At 43.6% G+C, this 27,175-nt stretch overlaps 1 protein-coding gene across 1 annotated transcript in view; it reads right to left on the bottom strand.

The window, feature by feature from the left end:
• LOC308086198 (neurobeachin-like) overlaps window positions 1-27,175 on the bottom strand; it is a gene marked incomplete at its 5' end in the record, with an annotated part of 275,853 nt that overhangs the window by 31,938 nt on the left and 216,740 nt on the right. The window contains 4 exon segments of the mRNA XM_080429641.1: window positions 10,610-10,722; window positions 17,372-17,487; window positions 20,349-20,451; window positions 20,803-20,920. Of these exon segments, the coding sequence (XP_080285767.1) occupies window positions 10,610-10,722; window positions 17,372-17,487; window positions 20,349-20,451; window positions 20,803-20,920 (450 nt within the window).

The following is a 27,175-nucleotide window of genomic DNA, read 5'->3' as shown; positions in this document are numbered from 1 at the left end:
AACCCTGTCCTCACAGTCATCGTAACATACCCCCCAACAGAATGCGCTGGCAATGGCGACAAAGCACAGTTCTTCAACCAGTTCAGGAAAACAATTTAAACTGTCCAACCACGTAACTTCTTGGCCATCCTGGATGACTACAATTCACATCTCGGCCCAGAAGATGCACTGTTTACTTACAACTAATGAACAAATGACAATGGAAAGTGTAGACTAGAGTTTATGGAAGAATATCAACGTCTGGCCACCAACACAACGCAATGTTCCAGAAGACGAGGGAAGCTATGGACCTGGATGTCACCATACACACCAGATTGAAATATCCTAACACGTAGAAAATGGAGGAGAAGCATCATTAACAGCTAGGCATATGGGTCCTTCAGCGCACTCAGCTCGGACCACAGGATCGTCACTGCGACAGCGAGGCTGCACTTGAGGGCACCAAGGAAGGTCAAATATGAATGGAGGCAACTGGCGATGGACCCTCAGCTGCAGGAACGCAGTGGTGGAAATCAAGAACAGGTCCCACACACTGCTGGAGATGGAGGAGGACCTAACCGCTTCTGACACAATATACAGAGGGAAAGTCTTGGGCCTATAGTGTTCCTACAATTACTCCCTACAATGTGCCCACCGTCAGAACAGATCCACGGACGATGCCATTGCTACATCACTTCACACCACCCTCTCACACCTTGAGAGAGACAAATCCTTTGCGAGAATGCTGTTCATAGACTATAGCTCAGCATTCAATACCATAATCCCCTTCAAACTAAACACCAAGCTTAAGAGTCTGGGTCTAAACCCAAGCCTTTGTAGGTGAATCCTCGACTTCCTGTCAGAACGACGTCAGGTGATGCGGATGGGAACAATGACTTCTGCCCCCTTCCCCACACCTGCGACTGCGCGGCCATGTTCAGTTCCAACCAAGTGGTCAAGTTTGCAGACGACACCACAGTGATAGGCTTGATTACGAACGACGATGAGAAAGGATAAGAAAGGGGAGAACCTGACACAATGGTGCCAGGAGAACAAGCTGGCTCTCAATGTTGACAAAACCAAAGAGCTAATCGTCGACTACAGGAGGCCTCCCAGAGATCACTCTTCCATCCAGATCGGGGGCGCTGCAGTAGAGAGGGTCACAGAGTTCAAATTCCTGGGGGTGCACATAACTGAGGACCTCACCTGGGATGTGCAGACAGCGCGGGTGATGAAGAAAGCACAACGCCTCTACTATATATCTGTGGTGCCTCTATATTGCTATAGAGGTACCACAGAGATCATCCTGACTGGCTGCTTCACTACCTGATATGGCAACTGTACCGACCTCAACCGCAATGAAAAGGGTTATGCGGACATCAGTGGATGTGATCTCACCCTCTCCAAGACCTGTAAGACAAACGTTGTGTCAGCAAAGCTCGCGGAATGATCAAGGATCCAAGCCATCCCAACTATTCCAGATGAAGCCATATGGAAAATCTCAGTCTCAGAGCTACTGGCAACAGACTGCTAAAAAGCTTCTTTCCTCGTACAATCAGATACATGAATGATCTGACGAGAACAAAAATAAATCAGGACAAAGGGAAACGGCTACCCCCCCCATCCCTCACCTTCCTCTCCTGTCCTTTTCTTGCACTTTAATATGCTTGAACTGTTCCTACCTAAACTTCTGTATAGAAGATACTGTGATGTTGTTTACATAAAGTAATGTGGCAGATACTGAAAAAAATGCTGTTGGTGTAGATAATATACCAAGATCATATGCACGTGTACATACACTGATGTTCTCTTTTTTGCAAAGTGCTCCCTTTATTTGTTTTAATCTTTTTTACAGTTTTATTATTATTATTATTATTACATTTATTATTATTATTATTATTATTATTACCAATGCTGCTGCAATGTATGAAGGAAGCCAAACAAAAATTTGTTTTACTCTTATGTACCTGTACACAAGACGTAACAATAAAGCACATCCTTGAACCTTCCTGAGAAGATGTGCAGGCAATAGTGGCAAGTTATAGTCAGACTCGAGCCAAGGTTCTGTCCCACAATGGCGAGACTAAAGAGTTTGAGATACTCACGGGCATCCTACAGGGTGATACACTGGCCACCTTCCTATTTATTGTGGTGATGAACCATGCCCTGAGACTCAGTGGCAAGGAGGAGACACTGAGTTTCACACTCGTCCCGGACTCGAACACAGCAGATAAAGGAAGGGAACTACTACTGGCAGTAGAAATGGAATGCAGGAAGATCAGCCTCAAGCTCAATGGCAAGAAAACAAAAGTGATGGCAATCAATGCGAAGGACAGAACCATCGCTGCGCTTGAGGTAGTCGAGGACTTCACATATCTTGGTGCCTGGAGCCCTGGACTGCCTCGACGGAACAGAATCTGAGGGTCCGGAGGGCACTTGTCTGGAATGCCTTGTGTGGGATGAGGAGAGTGTGGAAATCTGAGTTGGGAGATGACCTCAAGAGACGGCTGTTCGTGGCTACAGTAGAATCAGTACTGCTGCACAGGGCCGAGACATGGATACTCATTACTCACAGTACATTAGGAAAAGCCCCAAATGCCATCTGCATAAGAATGCTATGAATGGCACTTGATGGGAGGACCACATGGGAGGACCACATCAGAAACGTGGACCTCAACAGGGGCCTCTTGTGGGCCACAGACAAGGTCAAGGAGAGAAGGATGAGGCTGGTACTGTTTCAGGCACTCAGAACTGATGGTAAGGCCATTAAGAGCCAACCCAAGGCACAGTTACAAGGGGAAGGGGGCGCACCACCTACGTCGACACACTACGTGACAGCGGAGCCAGTAAACACTACAGAGCTCTGGACACTGGTGCTGGATAGGAAGGAGTGGAACAATGGTCTTGTTGCGGACCACACCTCCTTCACTGTGTTACAGAGACTTGAGCAATCGGCCATGTGTGCTTTATCCTTTAGTCTTTGGTGTTGTGAGCTCTTAAAACCTTGCTTTACTGGGGCATCTCCCCAAGCCCTCATGTATTCCCTTCTGAATGTTTTAGTGGCTTTCAGAGGAAGATTCATTTCCCCCACATAGTCTCTGTCCTTGGTCTCAGCCATAAAAGTCGTAAAAGAAAATCACTTACACTAAACAACAGCAACATTAGACATCTTAATAAAAGCAGCTCACCTAACATACTGACCAGAGGTATCCTTGACAAGGTAAAACTCTGAAAGAGACATTGTTTCCACAGCATGTTTGCCAAGAGAATGCACTCCCATCTACATGAAAGCTTGGTATAATGCAGTTCCCAGACTGTTGTTCCATGGAGAGTTCAAGCATAAAGAAACCTACTGTAGAAGGCAACTTCCAGGTGACTCCAGAACAGCTTCAGCAGCCTGTAGAACGCATGCCAGGACTGGGCCTCATGATCAGGGACAACTTTCTTAGCCACCCTCTGGTGTCTGGCATTTTGTTTTAAAATAACTATCCTGCATCAGTGCCACATGAGACTCTTATACTTAGTTGACTGGGGTCTGCCAAGGCTCTATACTAGGTTTGCTAGAATTTCCCTCTACACCAAATCTTTTTGCTGAAAATAGCTGATCTACAAGCTCACAACATGTTGTATTGCGAGCTTGTAGATCTGCTATTTTGGACAAATGTCCACCACAGAATAGGGGTGCTAGCTTTCAAGTGGTTAAGACTCATTAAAAGGGGATCTTTAACAATTATGGTTTTGTATTGAAACAGGGGCTTATAACAAACAGATGGGGGCTTTATCTTCATTATGTTCAGTAAGACATTTGGGCCATTAAGGATATGACATTTAATTATTTTTTTTGCTAATGTACATTATGTATATGTAATGTACATAATATAGGCACTGCCACTGGTTAACCATAATGACTGACTAATGACTTGCATCTCAGAATGGACTAAGAAGTTCTCAGAGTAGACCCAGCTATTTTTTAAAATATTTTTCCCAAAATAAGGACGCCATGTTGACACCAAGGAAAGTGTGGAAAAGAGGTGAAGAAACAAGTGCAAGCAGGTTGGAACGGGTGGAGAAAGGTGTCAGGTCAGGTGTGATGCCTGATAGGAAAGTATCAGCAAGAATGAAAGGAAAGGAAAGGTGTACAAGACGGTGGTGAGAGCAGCTATGTTGTCTGGGTTAGAGACAGTCTCACTGAGGAAAAGACAGGAAGCAGAGCTGGAGGTAGCAGAGACTAAAATATTGAGATTCTCCCTGGGAGTAACAAGGATGGATAGGGTCAGGAATGAGTACATCAGAGGGACAGCGCATGTTAGATGTTTTGGAGATAAAGCCAGAGAAGGGCCAGACTGAGATGGTTTGGACCTGTACAGTGGAGGGATAGTGAGTATTATCGGTAGAAGGATGCTGAGGTTGGAACTGCCAGGCAGGAGGCCTATAGAGGAAGACCAAAGAGGAGATTTATGGATGTAGTGAAAGAGGACATGAAGTTAGTTGGTGCGAGAGAGGGGGAGGGGCAGAGGACATAAGGGTGGGATGGAGGCAGATGATTCACTGTGGCGACCCCTGAAGGGAACAGCCGAAAGGAAAAGAGGAAGTTGGAAGTGGTTAAAAATAGGTGGCATTAAGAAATCTGTCCTGAAAAGAGGGGGCAATTCTTTTTTTCTTCTTTAAAGCACAGAAAACATGGGATACTTTGTCCCAGAATGAATCTACAGTACCTTAACACAGCCAGTGCCCCCACACAGGCTTGGCCACTAACATTAGCTTTAAATATACCATTTAAGTCAATCAGTTTTGTACAACTTCCCGGTGAAGAAAAACTTTGGTGTCTACTTCTACAACTATACCTTCATCAACAAAACTGCACCTAAGCCTACAATAATATTTGTGTTACTTAGTGTGACCGATAGCTCATTAGTGGGAAATAAATAATATTTGTTTATGATAAGGCGGCAGAATAAGCACTTAGATAGCCAATGTGCTTTCTAAAGCTTTCATACTCAAAATCCATAATAGAGGATGGTACCAACAGTCCAAATTAGGCTCCAGCTGCTTCCTTCCGCCTAACCGAGAGTAATCAGCAACTCTCTTTTCTTTGTATTGTGTCTCATACAAAACACAAAAATGGCAATAACAACAACTGGCTCAGACAGTTGCACAATTCCTCCCATCCGAGTTAATTTCCATAGGTAACACCTGACCCGATGAAATACACCCACACTAGAAAACAACCTGTGATCAAAGTTACATTTGGCATCACATCTAATTAGGATCACTTTTGTTGCCTGATTCAAAGACGCAGTAGACAATGCACCGTGAACATTGGTGAGTGGGTGCACTGCACAGAGAGTGCCTCTACTTGTTTGGTTATATCCAGGCTACGTCCCCGGGAGACGCGTGCTGCATTTTATATTTCAAAGGAAATTACATTACAGTACGTTGCTATGGTGCACTGTCAGGAAAAGTCACACTTATTTTTTGCTCGCCTCGTCAGAGCTAAGGCTGCATGCAGCTCTAGTCTAATGCAATCATGCTCCTCCGAGTAAAAACAAAGCAGATGTCCTCCCAAACAGTCTAACAGAGCTGGGCGTGGGGGGTGAAGAAACCTCCATTATCGAAGAGGAGGAAGCAGGAAGGGTTCTTATGGCAGCCATACTGTGTCTGTGTCACCCAAGGTGCACCTCTCAGAGGTGCTCAGCCTTCACAGTGTGTAACAGCATCTCTGAGACAGAATTGTAAACATTGGAGTTTCTCAGCCTCTGTTCAGTTCATCCAAGATGAAAAATGAAATGTGTGAAATGTCTCTAAAATAAGTCACTGATATGTTAAGTTTTAAGTTTTATTTGTGACTTACTCATACAGGTATAAGCAGCGAAATGTTGGCACTAACAATAAAGTTATCTTTGAATGCAACGAGAAAAAATTACTAAAAAGAAGTTGAATGATATGCTGTATGTGGTGGTATTCACAGCTAAAGAGGAACTTAGTATGCATCAAGGTATATGTCTCCAGTAATATACTTGCTGTCACTTATTTTTGTTTCTACTCTTTGAGTTCTGCAAGATACATCTAATAATTCCCTGTCAAAGACAAAGGAAGTAAGCTCCGTTTGCCTTCTTACGCAATTAAATCCATTTCTATCACATCATTTAACAACTATGAGGAAGATGAGCTTCCCTTTTCTATCAACCACCTGTCCATCAAATGGGAAATAATCGTTAAGAGCCTAATGAAACACACTGCCACATGAATGCATCTGACATCAAAATATGTGCACCTCTGGCCCTGAGGCAGGGCACGCTGCGTTCAGTTGCATTTTTCACAGCTGACTGAGAGCCCATTCAGCAGCATGATTGCAGGTGTGTAGGTGTGAGAGGGAATCTTTTGGCTTCAGTGTACTCCAGTGATTTTAAACAATGCTACTCTGCTGCTTCATCACAAAATCACCTGGACCAAAAACATTGGTGAGCTTTTTGAGATATTTTTTAAAATGTGTGGTAATTAATAAAAATTAAAATACAAATGTAATTAAATGTATTTATGCCCAAAATATGGACACCAGGTTCTATTTTTTAAAGGTATAGAATTTGCCTCATGTACTGGGAAATGAGTGTGTACAATGTACTGTTACACACTCATGTAAGTATGTAAGTAATTTAAATAACTAGACCTGTACCCGCCATCCACCGCCTACTAGGGAACGATGCAAGTAGGGAATGCATGTTATACAATACCCGTTATACCCGTTGTCAAAGTACCAGTTGAAACCGTCTGTCTGTCTGTGTCCCTTTTGTGCCCATATATGGCGATCTACGTATCTGTCTGTCTGCCTGTGTCCCTTTTATGCCCATATATGGATTTCTCTATGTCTGTCCTTGTCCCTTCTATGCCCATATATGGAGATCTCTGATGCTATCAGTGTATGGGAAAATCAGGGGGGATCGGCAGTTCTGGAAAGTCGTTGTGTAGTGGTAACTGGTAAACATCTGTGGAGAATGTGTGGAGAATGTCTTAACAGTGCAAACTGACTGTGGAAAGTAGACTGACCGATTATGTAATCAAATCACAAATCAAGTTTAGGCTGGGGTTGCCATGGCAATCAATTGACTCATTTGGGCCAAGGCCAAAGCCTTTTCTGGTGGTTCTGGACAACCGCCTATCCGACCGACTCGATGCCACAGGCACACCTGGACTTAACTCACGGACACCATTTGGGAACCACAACTGTAATATACTGTATGGTGCTAACGTGTAGAGAAATAACAAGATGGGGTCTAATAATGGTGTGGCTACCACGTCGATCTCATTCTTCATGTGGCCAATCTATGACACATGACTCTCATAATTGGTCAACCCAATCTGAGCTCTGTTGACTTTCATTATGAAATTAAAGTTAAATATTTCAGAAAATATGAAACATATTATGTAATGCGCTGTAGTCCAGCAGTTTGAGAGATCTCCAGACAAGCAGACAGACAGACAGACAGACAGACAGACAGACAGACAGACAGACAGACAGACAGACAGACAGACAGACAGACAGACAGACAGACAGACAGACAGACAGACAGACAGACAGACAGACAGATCTTATAGATGGCTCGCCTCCAACAGAGGCATGCCGTGAAAATATACCTTGATCACTGGTACTGTAATCTACTGTAAGTGTGGAGAGATAAGACAAATCTATGAAAATATATGCAGAACCCTGTATGAACACAAAGAAAAGAGCCAACTAAACTAAAATTACACACAGGGTACATGTGCACACATGCACATGAAAACATACCAAGCACACAATAAACAAGTCTCTAGAGATTGTGTGGCCAGCTCTAATCCATAATTGAACAAAAGGGCGGACCAAGCGGAGGGGAGAACGCGCAGGGGCCATTGTCCCCTCCCTGCTCGGCTAGCTGTGAACTTTTGGAGGTATGAGCGCCCCGGGGTTCCAAGGACAACTGTCAGGAGACACGGGCCTGTGAACTCATGCTAATGAAGGCAGCTCAGCCCTGTAAACAGCATGGGAGGATGTCACTGGAATACATTACAATACATAACTGTCTCCCCAGGGCCAGAGGACTGCACATGGCTCCCGGTCCAGCGCAGCATGGTACCTCACTGCCCCCCTCTTCCTCCCCCCTCTCAGCCCAACCAGGACCTCCATAGGCTGCTGCACCCAAAGGCAGACAGGGGGCAGAAACGACAGCAATACCTACAAGAGAGATGTTCGCCCACGACACTGTGAGTACACTGCAAGTGATGAAGTACTCCGGAGCTACTGAAGTGTTCCCCACGTACATGTTCATGCCGTTCTGTTATAACCCGCGATTCTTTTGGCTGTTTTTTACTGTAACCGTTCTTTTTAGTCTCATGTTTCTCTCTGGCTATGTCTATAAAACACAGTATGCCCAAAGCAAAATTGATACAAAGTGTTGACAAGCGAGATCTCAAAGTGAAGCCTTGAGTCAGAGTGTCGGCACATTGAGGGGTAAAGAGGGAGAGCTAAAACGGGCGCAAGAGGAAGGCTCAGACAGGAATGTGACTGTTTTCAGGTCAGTGAGCCTGTGAGCTGCAGTAGGAGGGAGCCAGAGAGAGCGAGAGCGAGAGAGAGAGAGAGAGAGAGAGAGAGAGAGAGAGAGAGAGAGAGAGAGAGAGTTTGCAGGGGTGGTAAAGCAGTTCGCTGTTTGTGGCAGAGTTATCTGCTTTTCCCCTCAGTCAAAGACAGTGCAAATATAACATTGAATTTTATCTCCCATGGTTGCAGGGCGTTGGTGTCACTACATCTGAGCCCATGGTTTGGCAGCTTTAAAGGACCATACGGCTTCAATACATGTCATCGTCTATTCATAGATTTGACCATATCGTACATAAACACAGCCCATTTAGCTTTTAATGGCTTTATTTTTAGATTTTGGGTTTATCTATATTTTCTCAAAATCCTTACAATGTTACTGAACTTTTCTGAATAATTGAGTCAATGTTGGCTAAATATAATTTCAAGTTTAATAAGTCTTGGAAGTTTGAATAATCATTCATAATTTATAATTTTTCCAGGGACTGTATTTGGCTAGACTTCTCAAGTCAATCTGCACCAAAATGCATTAAAATGCAATGATAACATAACTTTGACAAATAATTATGTGCAATGAAATTCCTTAAGTTGATTACCGAAAGGGGGACAAAAGATGGACAGACATTTATCCCCATATATGGACGAAATAGGGACAAAGCCTCATGTAGGCCGACCCTCTGGGTCTGGCAACAAACAATAGTCAGCAGTAATGTCAAGTATACAGTGAGTCATAAACATGCCAGACCACTGCTATGTTGCATTAACAGTAGCCTGTCTAGTGCACCACTTAATGACTCAAATGATGCATGATATTTATTACTATGAATGTCTTTAGTACTTGCAAGGCTGTATTTATTTACAACCTGCCATTACCAACTCTAAGAAGTTCACCTGGTCATTTAGGTGGATCAAAAAATATACCGGTAGTCAAAAGTCCAATTGAGGCAACTCACACGGGGGAATAGGGGAGTGTTAATTATATTAGAACAAATACTGTCAAAGATATAATGTCATGATCATGTAAACTTTTTTGATTTATGTAGCTGTTTATTAATTATTGTACAGCTATCAAGTATTTTTGCTAACATAATAGCATAAAAACACCTTGATGGAAAGAGAGCATTGCTAGCACCCTATATTATAAAGTATAATACAATATTATTTTGTTATGGTATAAAACCAAAACAACAACAACAAAGCGTTGCATTAGTTCATGCAGGACTCATTGAATCAGCATTTATAATCAACCACACATTTCTATGCACCAATCACAGCCCATTCTCACAACAAGCAGACCATTTAAATATGGCTCCCTCCTATAATGATCGCTGCTACACAAATGCTGCCCCACACACTGCTGCTGGCAAAAAGCTTTGCCTCCACCACCCTAGCCTCCATCTTTCTAGTTCAGAGTCTTGCATGGCTCAAAGGTTAAACTCAAATTCTATGTCTTGCTTTGGGCCCATTCTTGTACAGTATATATACCAATGGTTTCTGCATCACACTCCCTGTTTTAGCTTAGCGTGCTGCTTGACTAATTCAGGGAGAATCTTATTAGCAGAGCTATCAGTGCCAAGTATAGATGTATTCTATTTGTTGCAATACATGGTCAAATGTACTATGATGATAGTATTACTGAAATAAAACTTATAATGGTGTGAAAGTGAGTTTCTCTGACACTACACACAAGTGAGATAATGCAAATGTATTCATGGGCTGAGTAAACAGTAACACACAGTAAAATCCTCAGTGTAAGGTTAGCCCAAATAGATCCAAATGATACAATAAAGGTTAAATGAACCCTGATGATTTTACTGTGTACTATACCAAACATCGCAGAGACGAGATGTTATATGATCAGCACTTTCCACTTTCTGCATTCCACCTCGGAGTTCAGAACGAGCACATGATGTCTGGATTATTTCCCATTCAATATGGTATTGTTTTACAGTCTGGGACTTCGCGAGGAAATCCCCCTGCCGTCAGAGCCGGCTGCCCCTACGTGCCCCTCACCCCCCCCCCCCCCCCCGTCACACTGGGGTGCATGGCGAGACTCGGTACCTTTGAGAGATCTCTGAAGTTTCCTGGCAGGGTCAGGTCCAGCTCCTCACTCTCATAGTTGGTGAGGACCCAGGGAAAGACCGGGTACTGGCTCAGGTCATTGTACGTCCTCCCTAGACAAACAGAGCAGACAGAAAATCTGTGAGATGAGGGGTGGGAGGGACTTGAAAGCAGGGCAGAGTACACACAAGGCTTCAGTTACTTTGGGGACCCAGCATGCAACATTCCAGTGAACCCCGAATCTCAGAGCCCTCAATCAGACCCCACTTCCTGTCTCTGAGGGTGTCTGCCATGGGGCGACATATGCACTAATAGAGAGCTCACTCCACTCTGTGAGAATGTATTAGTCTGCCCCCTGCGCCTCTGACTGTCGAGTACATCGCTGGCCTGTGCGGTTTAGAGGAGGCTCTGAAGAGGAGGTTTCTAAATTCATGGACAGCATGGAGTGTCTCTAAGTTGTGGTGTGTGGATATAATTAAAGAGACGTAGATCCTTCTGGGGGCCATGACACCACGCATGCCTGACATGATGACACTGCCAGAATCATCTGCTGATTGGCCAGATGTGAGTTTCCTCCTTCGCTCTCAGTGGGAATATGGGAATCAGATGGCAAGAAGTGTCACTGGAAATCCATCCATGAGAAAAGTAATTGTAGTACTCAAGAGTATCTCTTCACCTTACCACGCTGCCACATATGCACTCTAATTTCCTTTTCAAGATGACACTGCTGTGGGAGTAGAAAGGATGTGTTTTGGCTCGAGCTACTCCATTTTGTTTTGTTTAAAAAAATAATAAATAGGCATTGTCCCAATTCCCCCCATGTAATTCCTGTCACTGCTGACCCCTACTGTTTGGTCTTGGGAAGGGTGTAGAAGACAATCGCGTGTCTCCGATACACATGACGTCGCCAGGCTTTTCTTTTCACATGACAGTGAGGAGTTTCACCAGGAAGACGTTAACGCGATATTCTTCCCATTTCAGCTCCCTGCTGAACAGGCGTCCAACCTGTAGGAGTCGTTAAAGCAGTGCCATAGATTGGAGGGAGATCTCTGGCTTCCCACCTGCAAAAACGGTGAATTGTGTTTGCTGGAACGCCCAGTCAAGTGAGATGCACCACGAAGGAATGATCCTCAGTCTCCACGGTGGTGGCAGGGAACTTTACCCCTGCGCCACCCGGATGCTACTCCTTGATCTTGGTGACTGGAAGCCGGTTGTTAAATAACAGAATCAATATAATTTAGTGTTCTCAGTAAGCAATGTGCAGTATGTGAAATCACATACTGTACAAGAATATGCATCCATTTCTACTCTATTTTTAACCTGGCAGGAGTCCTCAAAGATTGTCAAATTCATTCTGACAACAATTTTGTAGAAAGCATAACAAATATGAACACTTGATGGAGAGAAGTACAATTATAAATAAAATTGCAAACAATCACAGTATTACTGTCCTTCATTTCAGGATAACAGACTTGCATAGCATCCATTAATATATTTCTCAAATGGGGATAGGTTTAACTCTAAGGGTATGCAGAGCTAGTCTACTACAGGGGGCACATGAAAGAAAGTGGAACATGGTTAAATACATTTTACTTTAACAGCATGTTTAATGATACAACATTGACAAACTTTGTGTGAAGCTTCTTATCTGTAAAGTGTTTAACCAAATTAACTCCAAAACATGACTAGAACAACTGTTACTGAAAAGAAAGAAATACTTATTTAGTGTTATGCTGTTTTATTTTGAACATATTTATATCAAAACTGGACAGTTTTTTTAAAACTACAGTTTAAAACAAATCTTTTCAAGAAGCACTAATTACAACTTTTTTGGGCGGTGAAACCGCCCCTATAAGTGAGGTTTGGATATTTGTACAACAAATCCTGCGCTGTGATTGGCCAAAAATTTACCCCGCCTAACCCTGCAGGACTATTCAGGACTGTGATTGGCCAGTGTCACATGACACATGTGCATAGCCCTATATAAGAAACCATAACTTTAAAAAAAACCATACATTTGTTTTTTTAAAGTTATGGTTTCTTCCATCATAAAGAGTGTTTCAATAAATGTATTTATTTTTTGTACATGATTGGTTGACTGCATTCAGTATTGTAATTAGCTAGCAAGACACCGCCCACTTCACACAGGGTGTGATTTTTTTACTCTATGTTGTATTTGTAATGTTATATTCTTCAAAGGGTGGTTTTTTTCTTGCAGTTTCCTAAGCAAAATGTTAGTAGTTGTTGTCGGATAAAGCCAAGGGTGTGCTTGGATTAAGGAATCAGGGTAAGTAGGTACTGAAGCCAAAAACTTTTGAGAACCACAAGTCAGTGTATAAAAAAAAGAAAGAAATATGATTTAATAATTAAAAGCTGTTCTCCTAACCATCGTTTGAGCATCATGATTAACATTTAAATAAACTTAAAAGTTGTAATCATTTTTCCTTTGGCAACATAAATGTCACTTATAATTAAAACAAGCCAACTCCTAATCGGAACCAAATTACAATCTTACTCAATAAATCAAGCCCTCTATCAAATATGAATGAACAAAATATATGACACAACACATGAAAACAAACTCATGTAACTCATAAAAAACAAAACAATCTAATCCTTTGTTTGAAATAAAGCAATGTAAAGTGAAGTGTTTGGTTTGGTGTGAGGTCTGCTTGGCTAGCCAGTGGTTACTGTAGGTCGCCATGCTGAGCTCCAACTCGTCAAGTGTCAACCAGCCAACATATCCCACTTCCAGCAGCACTTACATGTCACTCACCCTCAGCCCACATGAAAGATGAGCCCTGACCAAGAGAACTTCAACAAATAGATGCTATAGAGGTATTTCATCTTTACAGACCTTTCACTTAAGGCACACCACAGCATTCTAGGCTTGGCGGGAGTTTCTTGAAGATCGCTCAAGGCCTTTTTTTTTTTCCTGTACTAAACCAAACCTCTTCCTCCTCCGTTCTGGGATTATTTCAAGGAAGCCAAAGAAAGACCGAACATCATAACATCATCATGAGATCATAACATCATAACTCAATTGAGTGTATGGGAACCAATTGCAGGATTCTCTTTTCCTCAGCATGATCTCAAATCAATCCAATGCCCACAGAAGGCAGCAGTTTTTCTATGAACCAAATATTTGTTTGCATCACTGCATGACAACACAAACCTAATTGATAAATAAATAATATACAGTAATAATCTATCAACAAATGTACAAAATCTGTGTGTCTGTGTGTGTCTATGACAGTGTCACCCCATCTCAAGAAGCGTTTAACCGATCGAATTCAAACTTTATTGTGTTCTCAACAGGCATCACCCTAATAATATTAACAATAATTATTATTATTATAATTTTTTTGCAATCCATGTAATAGAGGGGACACATTAGACAACTTTAGTCAAGTCTGATTTAGCAATGTTTTGAGATCTTGTGGAGGATAATTGTGCTGAGTTGCAGCAGTAATCGTTATGTGTGTGTGAGTGAAAGACACAAATCTGTCTCTTAATCCTAATTGGCAACATCATAAACATGTTTATTGAGACAAGTCTTTCCACAATCCTGTGGTGTGTGCATGGCAAAGATTCAAATCACAACAGAAGTTTTCAATAGCCAATGAAAATTGAGTTGGACATGGGAAGGTGTCAAATAAGACTAAAGGTGCATTCACATCAGATGTGATCAAAATCATTGCATTGCTTGAATTGCGGGAAATGCATTGCTGTTGCATTCACACCGAGATGTGCTCCCCACACACACAGCCACTCACGCTTTGGTGAAAATCGCATGAGTGGTGCACAAATCGTGCAACTCTGAGTATGGAAAATCTCACATTGGGTCGAGGCCGATGGCTGGATGGTAGGAGCACGTTCCACGTGGGCTCTGGTGCCTGACAGCGGGTCATTGGTTTGGCTCCTGGGCCAACCGGACCATTTGCTGCGTGTCACTCCGCTATTCACTCTCCTTGTGTCCTGTCTCTCTCTACTGACAATCAAGTTAAAACGGAAAAAAACCCAAAATAACTTAAATAACAAAAGCCCTGTCTGAATGCACCTTAAGGGCTCAATTTTGGAGCAGGCACTGGTGTGAGGTGCACAGTGGATGGGCAAATTGACAATTTCCTGAGGCGCAATGGCAAGTTTTTCCTCACCGACGTGTGTTTGGGATTTTGAGGGCTCGAAATAACCTGATGTGGGAGGAGAGGTGCAGAAGGAGGAAACCTTGTATGTCCAAAATCTTTACTTTTCAGGAAATGGAAAAAAGTACCTGTGTTCCAATGGATCCAATGTAGTTATTATTTTGATAAAAGCTCTTGTTAATACTTTTCATTTTCTTTTTTTTCTCCACTATTTTTGCAACACATTTTTTCACCCAGTGCCAATTGCCTAAGCTGTAATCCTGGGCGCTACTCTCCCTCTGCCAACCTGGGGAGAGCCCTGAACTGAGCTCATGCTTCTTTCAATGCATGAAGAGTGAGCAGGCCGCTTCTTATCATCTGACAGGGGGGAGTTTCCCCGGTAGGACGTAGTGCGTGGAAGGAACACCAACCAGCTCCTTGTTCCTTGATCTCTTAATACTTTTGTTAATACTTTTCATTGGTTAAAAATGTATCAAACCCAGTCACACGTTACCACTTTCACTATCACTTTCCAAAAAAAATGTTTTATAGCAAAGATAGCTAATCTACAAGCTTACAATGCATCGCATCGCGAGGCTTTGTGATCTTGTAGATCAGCTATTTTTGCTACTTTTGTATTACACTGTTGTATGACGAAGTAGGGCATTTACAGAAAAACATAGAAAGTTGAAATATGGAGATAGAAGGTTTCTGCCTGACAGCAATGATTATCTAACTTGTATACAACTGCTGCAAACTTTTAGCTTTTAGCTAAATATGAATCAATATGTTGATTAAACAGTGAAGGTATACAATAAAACTGTCCTAACATAATCAGCATCTAGAAGTGTGTTCTCCTCAAAGATAACTGTAGCTATGTGTGTGTCAAGTATGACAGAAGCGAGTGAAAATCTGCAAAGGTTGTTCAATGTGCACTGCTCAACCTTATTTTCAGTTGCTTATGATTGGAAAAGTGTGACCAGGCCATTAGACCAGTGGTTTTCAAAATGGGGGCCACCAGGGGACGCCAGGGGGGCCAGTTGGAAAGTAGAAAATTAGATTAAAAAATAAATTTCAATTCATATGGTTATTGTACCCGTATAACCGCTTTCAACCTGTCATCGTTATTGTCAAGAATTTTCCAATTTTAAAATAATAACAAAAATAGCCTTTCTACAACGAGTCACAGCATGTAAGCTTGTGGATTGGCTATTCTTGCCATTTCCTTTCTTTCTTTTTGCCATCTCGCAATGGAGGGCCTGCAGCCAGAAGCTATGCCTAATTTGGGGGTCCTTAGCATGGAAAGGTTTGGGAACTCCTGCATTAGATATGGAATTTAGACTGGCTTTAACCAATCTCGTGTGACAAAACATCAGCACATCAGCACAAAAAGTATAACTGCATTTAACCGTACAAAAGGACAAGCTCTGTCCTTTTGAGTCAATGAGAGGGTGTTGCTTCAGAATAGCCAGGGTCTTTGGGAAGTTACAGAACATAATTAAGGTTAATGCCACAAAGCCAAAGGGAAGTAACGGATTGAGCATGGAAGATAAGATGGGGGTAGTGATGCGACTAGACCGGCTGGTGCTGAAGCCCAAGTCGGGATGGCAGGATGTTAATAACAGTGGAATAGTGTTTAATTAGAAGAGCACTTCCCATTCACACATCTCCCCAGCTTCACCCCCGCCTGTCTGCCCGCCCCACACCGCTCTGACATTGCTGTCAGCCCAGGTCATTACCAGGGATTTTTAATGAATTTTGGGCATGTTTTTCTGTCTGCCTTACATCTAATTAGCTGACAATAATGTATCGAACTCGAGCGCGAGCTAAATATAAATATGCATGAATATGCAGCGCGAGAGAGAGAGGATGACACCTCTCATAGCAGAGTAGAGCGCCAGTCTCTCTCGCGTTCCCTGTTAAGCTGCAGTTCAGATCAGAGAGTCGACAATAGCACCTCTCAACTCCACAGACACACGTGTGTACACTTTCACATAGCCAGGCACTAATTATCTAGCAAAAAATCTGCTGTGCCTGTTCTTTGCTTCAAACAGCCGACTCACGTGAACAGCAGAGTACTGTACTGCATCAACTGCCACTTAAGGACAGTGTGATTTATTAAACAAATATGGCATACTTGTGTGGGCTTTACAGCTTTCTAGAGTAAATTGATGCAAAATAGGTATTCACGATGATGGGGGAACTTCGACTTCGAAAAGTCACAGATGGTTGCATTTGCATTCAAATCATCTACAGTGGTTATTCTTGGAAATCTAATTTATATAGCTGATAAAAGTGAAGGGTAAAATGCAAAAAATGTGGATAGGAATCGGAGGTGCTTGGCTTAATGAATCAATCAAGAATCAACAGGGGTTTATTTGCCACTCACACATACAGGTACAAGCAGCGAAATAGCAGCGAGTAGTACAGGTAGAATGGCAGATATGATGAACTTCTTAATATGAACCATCACAATTCTGGGCCGAATATTCAGCAAAAATAGCAGATCTACAAGCTCAGTTAACTATGTATATAGGGTTTCAGTGGTTAAGGCAGGAAACCTTTTAATGGGGAATGTACAAGAAGGCAGAAGGCATACTATACACATCAGTGAGGGTGAAGAACGATGTAGTCTAACCTGCAATGGTGTTGAGGAACATGAGGTACTCAAAGTTGGAGATTTCTCGCCGCTGCCAACGCTGGGTCATGTTGGACGACTTGAAAAGCTGCCGAGGTGTTGCCAGGGAGATGCGCCTGGGAAATACATGAATCCATTGACCACAAAACAGAAAAAGGAGATTTGTTTTTGTAACTGATCATGTCAAACAAGTAGCCTACTGTTTGTACAGTAGGCTGCATAAGAATTTACTTGTACATGCATATGCTACATATGAATTTACTTCATATTTAATTCATATGTACTGTACAAACAGTACAGTACATATGAACACGGGTTCTTTTTTACATTTCCTGAAAAGTAACCGTTTTGGACATACAAGGTTTCCGCCTGACAGTGACAATACACTGTATATTTCACATACAATGTAAAACTACTGTACACACTTGAGTGCAGAATACACCTTGGAATCCAATTATGAAAATATTTCCTTTTTCTAATATAATACATTCATTCAGGAATGTAAATTGAAAGTATTACATCTCATCAGCTAACACTCGGGACCAGAGGAAATGTGCCTGCTTTATATGAGCATATTAACAGGCCTGTTAACAATGTCAGAGTCATGGGGGACTGAGTGGGTTTCTCTGTGGTCAGTGGGCTGGAGACAGCTACTGTGGTAGAGTCTTCAGTTAGAGAACTAGGTCAGTTCAATCAGGGTCAGTGCACACCAATGTCAAGAGCAATGGGACTTAAAATACGCCTCTGCCGCCGGCCAAGCGGGGCTACACTGGCTACATCACCAAATAAACACAGCTTAAGGGGATGAGAGCACTTAGCACATTATACTCAATAAATAATTATTAAAGGAGCACTTCACCCATTTTCTAACTTATATTCATATGATGCTCACTAATGCTCATTGTAAGATGGCACCATTTTATTCACTGTCTCAGCGGAGGGTTGTGGACAGTTCAGAAACCTGCCTACCAGTGACATTATCGATTGGGATTCCAAGACATCCTTTCTCTTACTGGAGAGTTAGCATGCTGAAATAGAAGCCATTGTTCTTAAATTGAACATTTAACAAAATTGTTTAAAAAAATTGTGAGAATAACCGATCTACAAGCTCACAATGCACCGTGGTGAAATGTGTTGTGAGCCTATAGAATAAGCTTATCCTATATTACAATTGGCCAATGGGAGGGCGGGCCGTCCGGCCGGCGGGCGCTCTGACTCTCTGACTCAGCCATAAGTTATAACCACTAGACCATACCCGGTGAAGGGCGCAGGTGAAAATAGTTGCAAACGTGGGGTTATTGCAGGTCCTGGCGCGCGGTTCCCCCCCTCGCGCGTCATGCCGCCCGCCGCACATCCCCCCCCCCCTCCCCCTCCCCATCGCCCCTCCCCACGGGCAATCCCCTCCACCCGCCGCGGAACCCCCGGGTCCCGTCGCAAACACGCACACACACACACACACACACACACACACACACACACACACACACACACACACACACACACACACACACACACACACACACACACACACACACACACACACACACACACACACACACACACACACACACACACACACCCGTAAGAATGTTTTGTGTGTAAACGCTCGTAAATGATGTCGTCGTGTCTCTGAAGTGGTTCTGTTGTGCTGCGGTGAACGGAACGCAGTGAATGGAATGTGGCTCGGTGTTGTCATGTTCGCTTATTGTAAGCGGTTTAGGGGCAATATTGGTGGTAGTGTGTTTTTGGCGTTGTTTGTGAAAGTGCAGATGGGTGTGGGGACGCGTTGTGAGCTTGTAGATCGTCTGTTTTCCAAGAGGCAATGTATATGTGTGAAGGCGCTTCGTTTGGCCTTCTTTTCATAGACCGTGTTGCTTGTAGGGCTCGCTTCGTTTGGCCTTGTTTTCATAGACCTTGCTGCTTGTTTCTCGCGCGAAACCTGGCAACGTTATCTCCCATTGTGTGACACATAAACGCTAATAATACGCTGAGATGAAATTGAGAAACAGGCTTCGCAGTTAAGTTCAGATGGTAATGGTCAATGGCTGTGTGCAAATTCAGAGCAATTGCTCCAGTCACTGAGGAGAACCGGGCAGCTTTCCATGACACCACGCACTACACTACGCACTACACTACTACACTACTACAGAGAGACAGAGGTTTGTGAAATTATAGGAGGATATATGGAGTGCCCAATGCAGCTACGCCCAAATTTGTGTCGTCATGGCATCAGCCACAAACAAAGTCAGCTCCATATATGGGCACAAAAGGGGGCATGCTCATATATGGGAATATACTGATGACGACATGATCTCCATATATGGGCATAAAAGGGACATGGACTGACAGATACAGAGATCCGGTTGTCCAGAGCCACATTTCCGACCGCTATGCCCAGATATGTTCATGTGCATATATGGGACTGATCAAAGAGAAGATTGTGTGCACTGGGACTGACCAACTTCAAACTCGGTGCACGCAGCAGCAAGGACTCGAGGGAGTGTGGTGCCCGCCGTCGAGTAGTTCGGATATCCAGTTGTCCAGAACGGCCGATCAACCAATATGGGCATTCCAAATTATGGGCATAAATATACTGATGAGGGATCTCCATATATGGGCATAAAAGGGACAAGGACTAACATATACAGATATTTCCATATATGGGCATAAAAGGGACACAGGTAGAGGGGTACAACGGGTACTCTGACAAAGCCCAACACTATGACTCTGATATATTGGTCGGATCGGCAGTGCGACGAAGGTGTGAGGGCCACATAGAGGCCCGAACTCTAGATGTGAGTTCCGAATAGCGTCCCGAACCAGTCTAGTATAATATAAAGTCATCTATTTTTGCTATATGTCATACAACAAAGTACAGTATATAGGGCTTAAGTGGTTAATCAGATAACAAGGGAGAAACAAACACCTCTGTCAACCGATATGAAAGAAAATAATTGTTGCGTTATCTAGGACCCACCTGGCTTGTGGGAGCCCATAACTGGTGCCCACTCCCACTCGAGGAAGACTGTAAACAACTTTCTTCACTGTGGCCTGATCGGGGAAGTTGAACATGACTGATGCTGTGTGGACAGAGAAGCCAGTGAGTGAAACAAATACAAATGTGATTCAGGGACAGTGGTGGACAAAGTAAATACTCAAGTAAATACTCAACTAGCCTATTCAAAAGTACAAATTAGGAAGTACATTTTCTTTTTAATATCAATGCATTGCTGTTACGTATTGAAGTTTTGAAGATTTCCAGAACATTTTAAAAACATCCGGCATTTTCTGAAATGTTCACAAAAAGTGAAAATAGCTGATCTACAAGCAGAAAATTAAGTACAGTACTCAAGTAAATGTACTTAGTTACTGTCCACCACTGGTCAGGAATTGGAACGGCGTCATGTGACGTGATGGGAGCTTCTGCTTACTGCGGTTGGCCATAAAGACCTCCAGCGCCGTGCTCTGCAGGAGATAGCGTCTGGAGAACACAGCTCGGATCTCACTGAACATCCATTTCCCATGTAGGCCCTCAGAATATGCCAGCACCTAGAGAGGAGAGACAAGGGGTTCAAATAGATTCACAGCATCAAATAAATTATGTTGAGTACCGCCACTGTAATGGACAATAGAGCGTAACAGTCGCCGCAATGTTTTTCACCGGCGCAGGTTCCAGAGGTAGAAATCCCATTCATTTCTCCATTCATTTAAGGAAATCGTTATATTAAGAGTTTTAAGTCTAGAACCAAGCCAAAACACTTGATTCTGTTCAGAAATGTTTTTGGAAAACGGAAAAAGACGAAGGTACAAGACTGTGTACATATTTTAAGAATGAAGGAACTGGTTCTCCCATGAGTCATTGCGCATGCCTTTACAATACTTCCATCAAAAATGAACATTTAGCTTGCTTCTTTTTAACTTCGATTGTTGTCTTTATTATAGTCTTTATATTGTTGATACCGGTATTGTAGTTGACTGGTAGTGATGTTCAGTGACGATTTACAATCATGTCTCCGGGCGATGGGATCTACATTCACAGGTGGGGGCGGTAACATTCCCTACCCGCAATCACACTCATTGAATGAGTGTGATTGGATGACAGTGATTTGTGAATGGGGTGTGATCTGGCTTGTGAATCAATCACGTGAAAATAAAATCATTAGGGGCGGACCACCACAACAGTTAACGTGAGATCCACCAATCACAGATGTCGCTGCTACACATTGTGGGTAATGAAGTATTTCTCCATGACATCGCAAAATTAAACATGTTTTTTTCTTAAAACTAGACTGATTGTATACATGATGTGTGGATTCTACAGCATCTTTTTACAACCAGGACCCTCATGGTAAGTCTACATTAGTTTGTTATGACATTATAGCTGATAATACAATTCTAATGTGGTGATGGTCTACTGTATGTCTCCTTCAGCCAAATGAAAATAGTGGTCTTTATAAACACTTAAGCTTTAAGTACAAAAGTACTTCACCAGAACGATGTTGGTGTACTGTAACTAAGAGATTCACTGGGATTTTGTTTTTTGTATTTGTATAGATTTTCAACTACAATCCAACTTTCGGTAAAGGGTGGCAAAGTGGCAAGGTAGAGCAGCCGCTTGGGAATCGGACGTTTCCTGGTTCGATCCCCGGCTCCCCCTAGGTTAGTGTTGAAGTGTCCTTGGGCAAGACACTGAACACCTAACTGCTTCCAATGAGCTGTTTGCATGGTTTCCTCCGCCGTCAGTGTGTGAATGTGTGTGTGGTTGGGGGAATGTATTGCACATTATAAAGCACTTTTGATAAAGGCGCTATATTCCACCACCATTTAACATTTTTCACTCTCTATGACTTTCACTTTGCCAGGCAGCTGTAATTGGTCTACTTTTGAGGAGGCATACATGCATACACTGATACACACATACATACGGACGGACGGACATACGGACAGACAGACAGACAGATATATATGTCACAGGTAAATTGGCATTCCAGGTAAATTGGAAGTGGAGCGCTTGTTTTTAGGCACGGGGCTGCGAGGCGAGGCTTTGATGCGAGGACTAGAAGAACAAAAAAGCAACCAGGAGATGCAAGCACCAGCTTCAGTGGCGCACTTCGATAATCATTGGACTTCCCATCCACTACCGCTTGGAGTCTGGGTTTGACTCCCGCTTGGGACACTACTTTTTCAAACAACCTTGGACTACTTTTTTTCGCCGATAAAGTATTCTTTTGGACCATGACGGAGGCGCGCCGACTCAGCAGACCTTGAGGCCGAGGAGTCGCGCCCGAGTGCCTCCAGGCGCGAGTGCCCGCGACGACCGGCCGATGGTCTGCTAGTCGACTAAAGCGCCGTCCGAGTTATGTACCGATAGGCAAAGAATCGTAAATGATGTTGTGGGGACTGCGTTTGCCCCAACTGCCACTCACTGCACTAACATAGCCCGCCAGCACCGCCCCCTCGCCCCCTTGTGCGTCAACTGCATGGAATAAGGCTGTTCGCGGGTGTGTGTGTGTGTGTGTGTGTGTGTGTGTGTGCGCATGCGTGTGCGTGCTCGTTTGTGCGCGTGTGCATGCGTGCATGCGTGCGTGTGTGCCCTCTAGCGTTGATTCTACAGAATTGCCTGCAGGGGGCGGTGAAAACAAGCGCTTCTTTTCCAATTTACCTGGAATGCCAATTTACCTGTAACATATACACACAAACCCTGTTCTAGATTGCTTGGCCTATAGCCAATCATGATTAGACCAGAAGTTTAAGTTTGCATGTGAGTTTATATATGCAAATATTTTACTCCCTGATGGTCTGGCACAGTGTGTGAAATAACATGCACAATTAATATAATAGCATTTCAGATTGTAACAAAACATTGTTGACAGGCTGTATAATAGTAATAATGCTCTCAGGTATATCCATGGTAGGCTAGATTCTATTGCTGTCCAAATATTACAGTGTATCCCATGTGCGACAAACCAGCTTTCACACATTCCTACTGTGTTTTTCACACGTTCCCTTTGGCCTATAACATCTGCCAGAGGCGAGGGCAGGTGAAACAAAAAACAGTCCCCATGGTCAGTGACACATAAATAATCAATAAAACAACCGTGCCAAGGAGAGGCGCCCACATGGAGAGATCAAGAGAGACTCTCTCTGACAGGTGAGAATGATCCTCTCACACACCTTCCTCCTCCCATCTCACCTTCAATCTACCTCGCCCCCCTTTTTGTCCAACAGCGTGAACCATGGCGGGGCGACCTCATCAACTCCCTGGGCCATAATCTCACACATTCGCATTCTATTAGTGTGGTGCGGCACAGACACGAGGGCCATCTTGATGCATGTCTGCATTCGCGCATGTGAATACAGATACAACACAGAACAGTAGACAGTACACCAACACAGCAGTGCCGTAGTGTGTGTGTGTTCGACTGTTCGCGTGTGTGTGTGTGTGTGTGTGTGTGTGTGTGTGTGTGTGTGTGTGTGTGTGTGTGTGTGTGTGTGTGTGTGCGAGATGGGTTGGCGGTGGAATCGGGAGGGAAGAAGGCAGAGTGAGATGTTCGGCTGGGTTAGGTCCGATGCTAATGCTCATTTAAAATAGTGACAGGCTGGAAGAGTGCGGCGCGAGCCGGGCTGCCTTAATTTCTCCCTGGAATAGCTCATGCCCGACCTCTGTGCCACATCAAAGTCTCTGGAGCTCAATTAAAATTGGATTAGGTGGAGATGCTGGACGTGCAGCGCCGCATCTCTGGTGCTCTCCTCCCAGTAATGCCCCTGCTTGACACCTCAGCAACCCCCTACTCAAACAGTTGTCATAGAGACAGCAGCACAGCCCAGAGGAGGAAGTGTGCTGACTGGAGAGGACGTAGCAGGGAAAGGGAAAGGAAGGGATCTGAAGTGAGATGGAGGGATGGCATGAAATGTAGTGCAGCCGCGAGCACACTGCCGAGGGACATCAGGACTGTTTATCCCCACTCCCTCTCTGTTACCTGGTGTTTGTGAAGCAGTCTTTAGAGTGCCAGGCATGCGGATAGGCACGCTGTATTGGCACCACGGGATGGCAACAACAGCTTACTTCATCAGGGTACAGGTGAGCTCAGGCGGCTCGAGTGGTGCAGGGATACAGATACATCAGGAAGTAGTTTGTGTTTTCAGCATGGAAATGTGATAACTCTATAACTAATCCATTTAGCCATGAATTATAACCCCAAATGTACTGTTTGTTACATGTACAGTAATATGTTCCATTAAATATATCATACAAGCTATATTATGCTCAAAATGTATTTGTGCAGTTTCGCTAGGAGTTGCATTACATGATATTCCAGGTTCCCACGAATTGTTTCAGATTCAGCGAAAGCAGCAGCAATAGGATTGTTGATGTGATAAGATGTACCCTTGGTTGTTGCTTGTTACCCAGCTAAAGTTCACATTTATGCTGCTGTGACAAAGTACAGGCCAAAGGGCTAGCTGTCAACAAAAGAGACAGGCTAAAGAGGAGGGTAAAAAAGAGCCTATTTCAAACAGCCCAGATCAAAAAATTTGTCATAACAACAAAGCTTTGGTTTAAACCAACAAGCAGGGGCCCCCTGTAGACTTGGAACTTTGACAAAACCCAGCCCTCATTTTTGGAGGCCCAGCTGTAAAAAATGCCATTTAATGAACCTGTCTGCTGAAGCTGTCCCCTGCCTGTCAGAGGTGTCAGCTAGTGACAAGCACTGGGGACGGCCGCCTCCAGTCACAGACAGGCCTGCCAGCTGGAGACTTCGGCCCCAATCTAATCACGCCACCAGGAAGGAACCGGCGCTCTGCTCTTGGTCTGTCACGCTCCAGGCTGGGGGGAGCGGTGAGGGGGCGGGTGGAGGGAGGTGGTGGTGGTGGTGGGGGGGTATGGCCGACAAGCCCAGCCTTTTGTTTCCACCCAGGTCCCTCTACACAGGCTCATTAGGATCCATACGCGCATGCGCTGCTCTGCCAGCTGCAGAGGAGGTGCACCCCTCTCCCACATAATAGCCATAATGCAATTTAACATCTCTGTCGTCCGTTCCCCTTTATTCTGCTTCCCTTCTTCTGCTGATTTGACAGAGGCCGGGCTCTGTTCTGCCTGTGGAACATCACGGCTGAAAAATATTGAGACAGACGAGGATGAGGAGAGTCACAGGTGACAACCAGTGTTTAGGCTCAGACTTCTGTAGAATAACAGATGCTCCAGTTGGAACACATAACTCATTAAAATGCAAAAGGAAAAAGAAAGAAAGCCGTTTCATGCATGGGAATCGATTCTAATCACATATGACTCGTGAGTAGATCTAACCCTATAATCGTCCAGAGATTACGACAGACGTTATTAATACATCCAACAGAGCAGTTCCTACTAAAAAACCTGATTCAATTTCAACTCTGCGTGGAACAATGCAATCTCCCTCTATTGCATTCCTACTGAAATAATATGATTCCAGGAGACCGCCAAGCCAGCATGACTGATATATTTATATGGGGGTATGGAGCACGCTGACAACCTGGCATCATGGTACCTCTGCAGTGTTCTTCTCAGATTTGTCTAATAGGCTTCCACTATAAAGACTCACAATGGAAAGGTCCCGGGCGGCCAGAGAGAATGGTGCAAGGGAAGAATGAGGGGAGGAGAGGAGAGGCAGTTTTCATTTTGAGTGATATGACTACTCCCCCAGGAGAATGCGGGATGGATTTCACGCACAGCAATTTGGAGGATCAGCACACACTGTATCCAAAAACTGACCCCGGGCAATGTGGACCAAATCTGTGGACGAAGTATAGGCAGGCAGCAAAGAAGCAGAGGAACCATAGAAATCTGGTTTTCACAGTCAGCCAGGGTCACATGGCAAACAGGTCATGGAAAACAGATACACATATGATTTTATTCTATTTAAATCTGCGCATTACACTTTTACTTAAAATGCAGCGAAGTACTGAATATGTGAATATGTCATATCTAATGTCCTGCACTGCACACAAGAACAATACAATCAATTAATATTTGCAGGTTGCCGAGTTGCACTCTGATTTACCGAGTGATGCATGTCTTATACAAACCATTTGGGTTTTACTACCAGACATTTCTAGGTCCCAGTGAGACTTATAATAAACCACATAAGCATCAAAGCATGTTTTTCATCTGCTCTTCCATATACGACAGTATATTATGAAGTACAGAAATATGAAACTGGGAAAAGATTGCACCAGATTATAGGAAAGCAACGTTCCCCTCCATTTCTCTCACGCGGCCCCATATCTCAACTTCAATAAAGTACTCTGGCTGGTTTCTAATGCAGGTATTGGGGGGAAACAAGATACAGATTTGCATAATCAGTGTCACTTTACATTTGGGTGGTAGTTGGAGTGTGGCAAGAAGACACAGCTCTGGAGCTCTGGCAAGGCCAGTGGGATAAGGGAGATGAATATGCATTAAACACGCTGCAGATCACTGCCCCAAATGTCCAGCCAAGTTTGTCAATAACATTTATGTCACGGGCGGCATTTCATGCACATTAGCAGGCGCTACACACTGCTGTGGTAGGATGGGAGGGAAGAGCTCATCTCCTATTGCTTGTCATTCCTACTTTAAGAGTGAGGACCCTTTAAACATTCTACACTGTGTATTGTATGTTTAAACAAAGATTTTCTATAAATATAATGTTTATGAAAAATAAACAAACCCTGGACATAATGCCCTCCAGCAGTGTGGTCCATGAAATGCTTTGGAAGGCATCTATTATTTTATTTACCTCAATTAAGTATGCAAAAGCTTTATTTTGAGAACGAAGCTTGCCTGAT

Source organism: Gymnoscopelus braueri (assembly GCF_963280865.1).
Source record: "Gymnoscopelus braueri genome assembly, chromosome: 5".
Taxonomy (NCBI): domain Eukaryota; kingdom Metazoa; phylum Chordata; class Actinopteri; order Myctophiformes; family Myctophidae; genus Gymnoscopelus; species Gymnoscopelus braueri.
The sequence above is the reverse complement of the archived record's forward strand: the minus strand, read 5'-3'. Positions and strand labels throughout refer to the sequence as shown.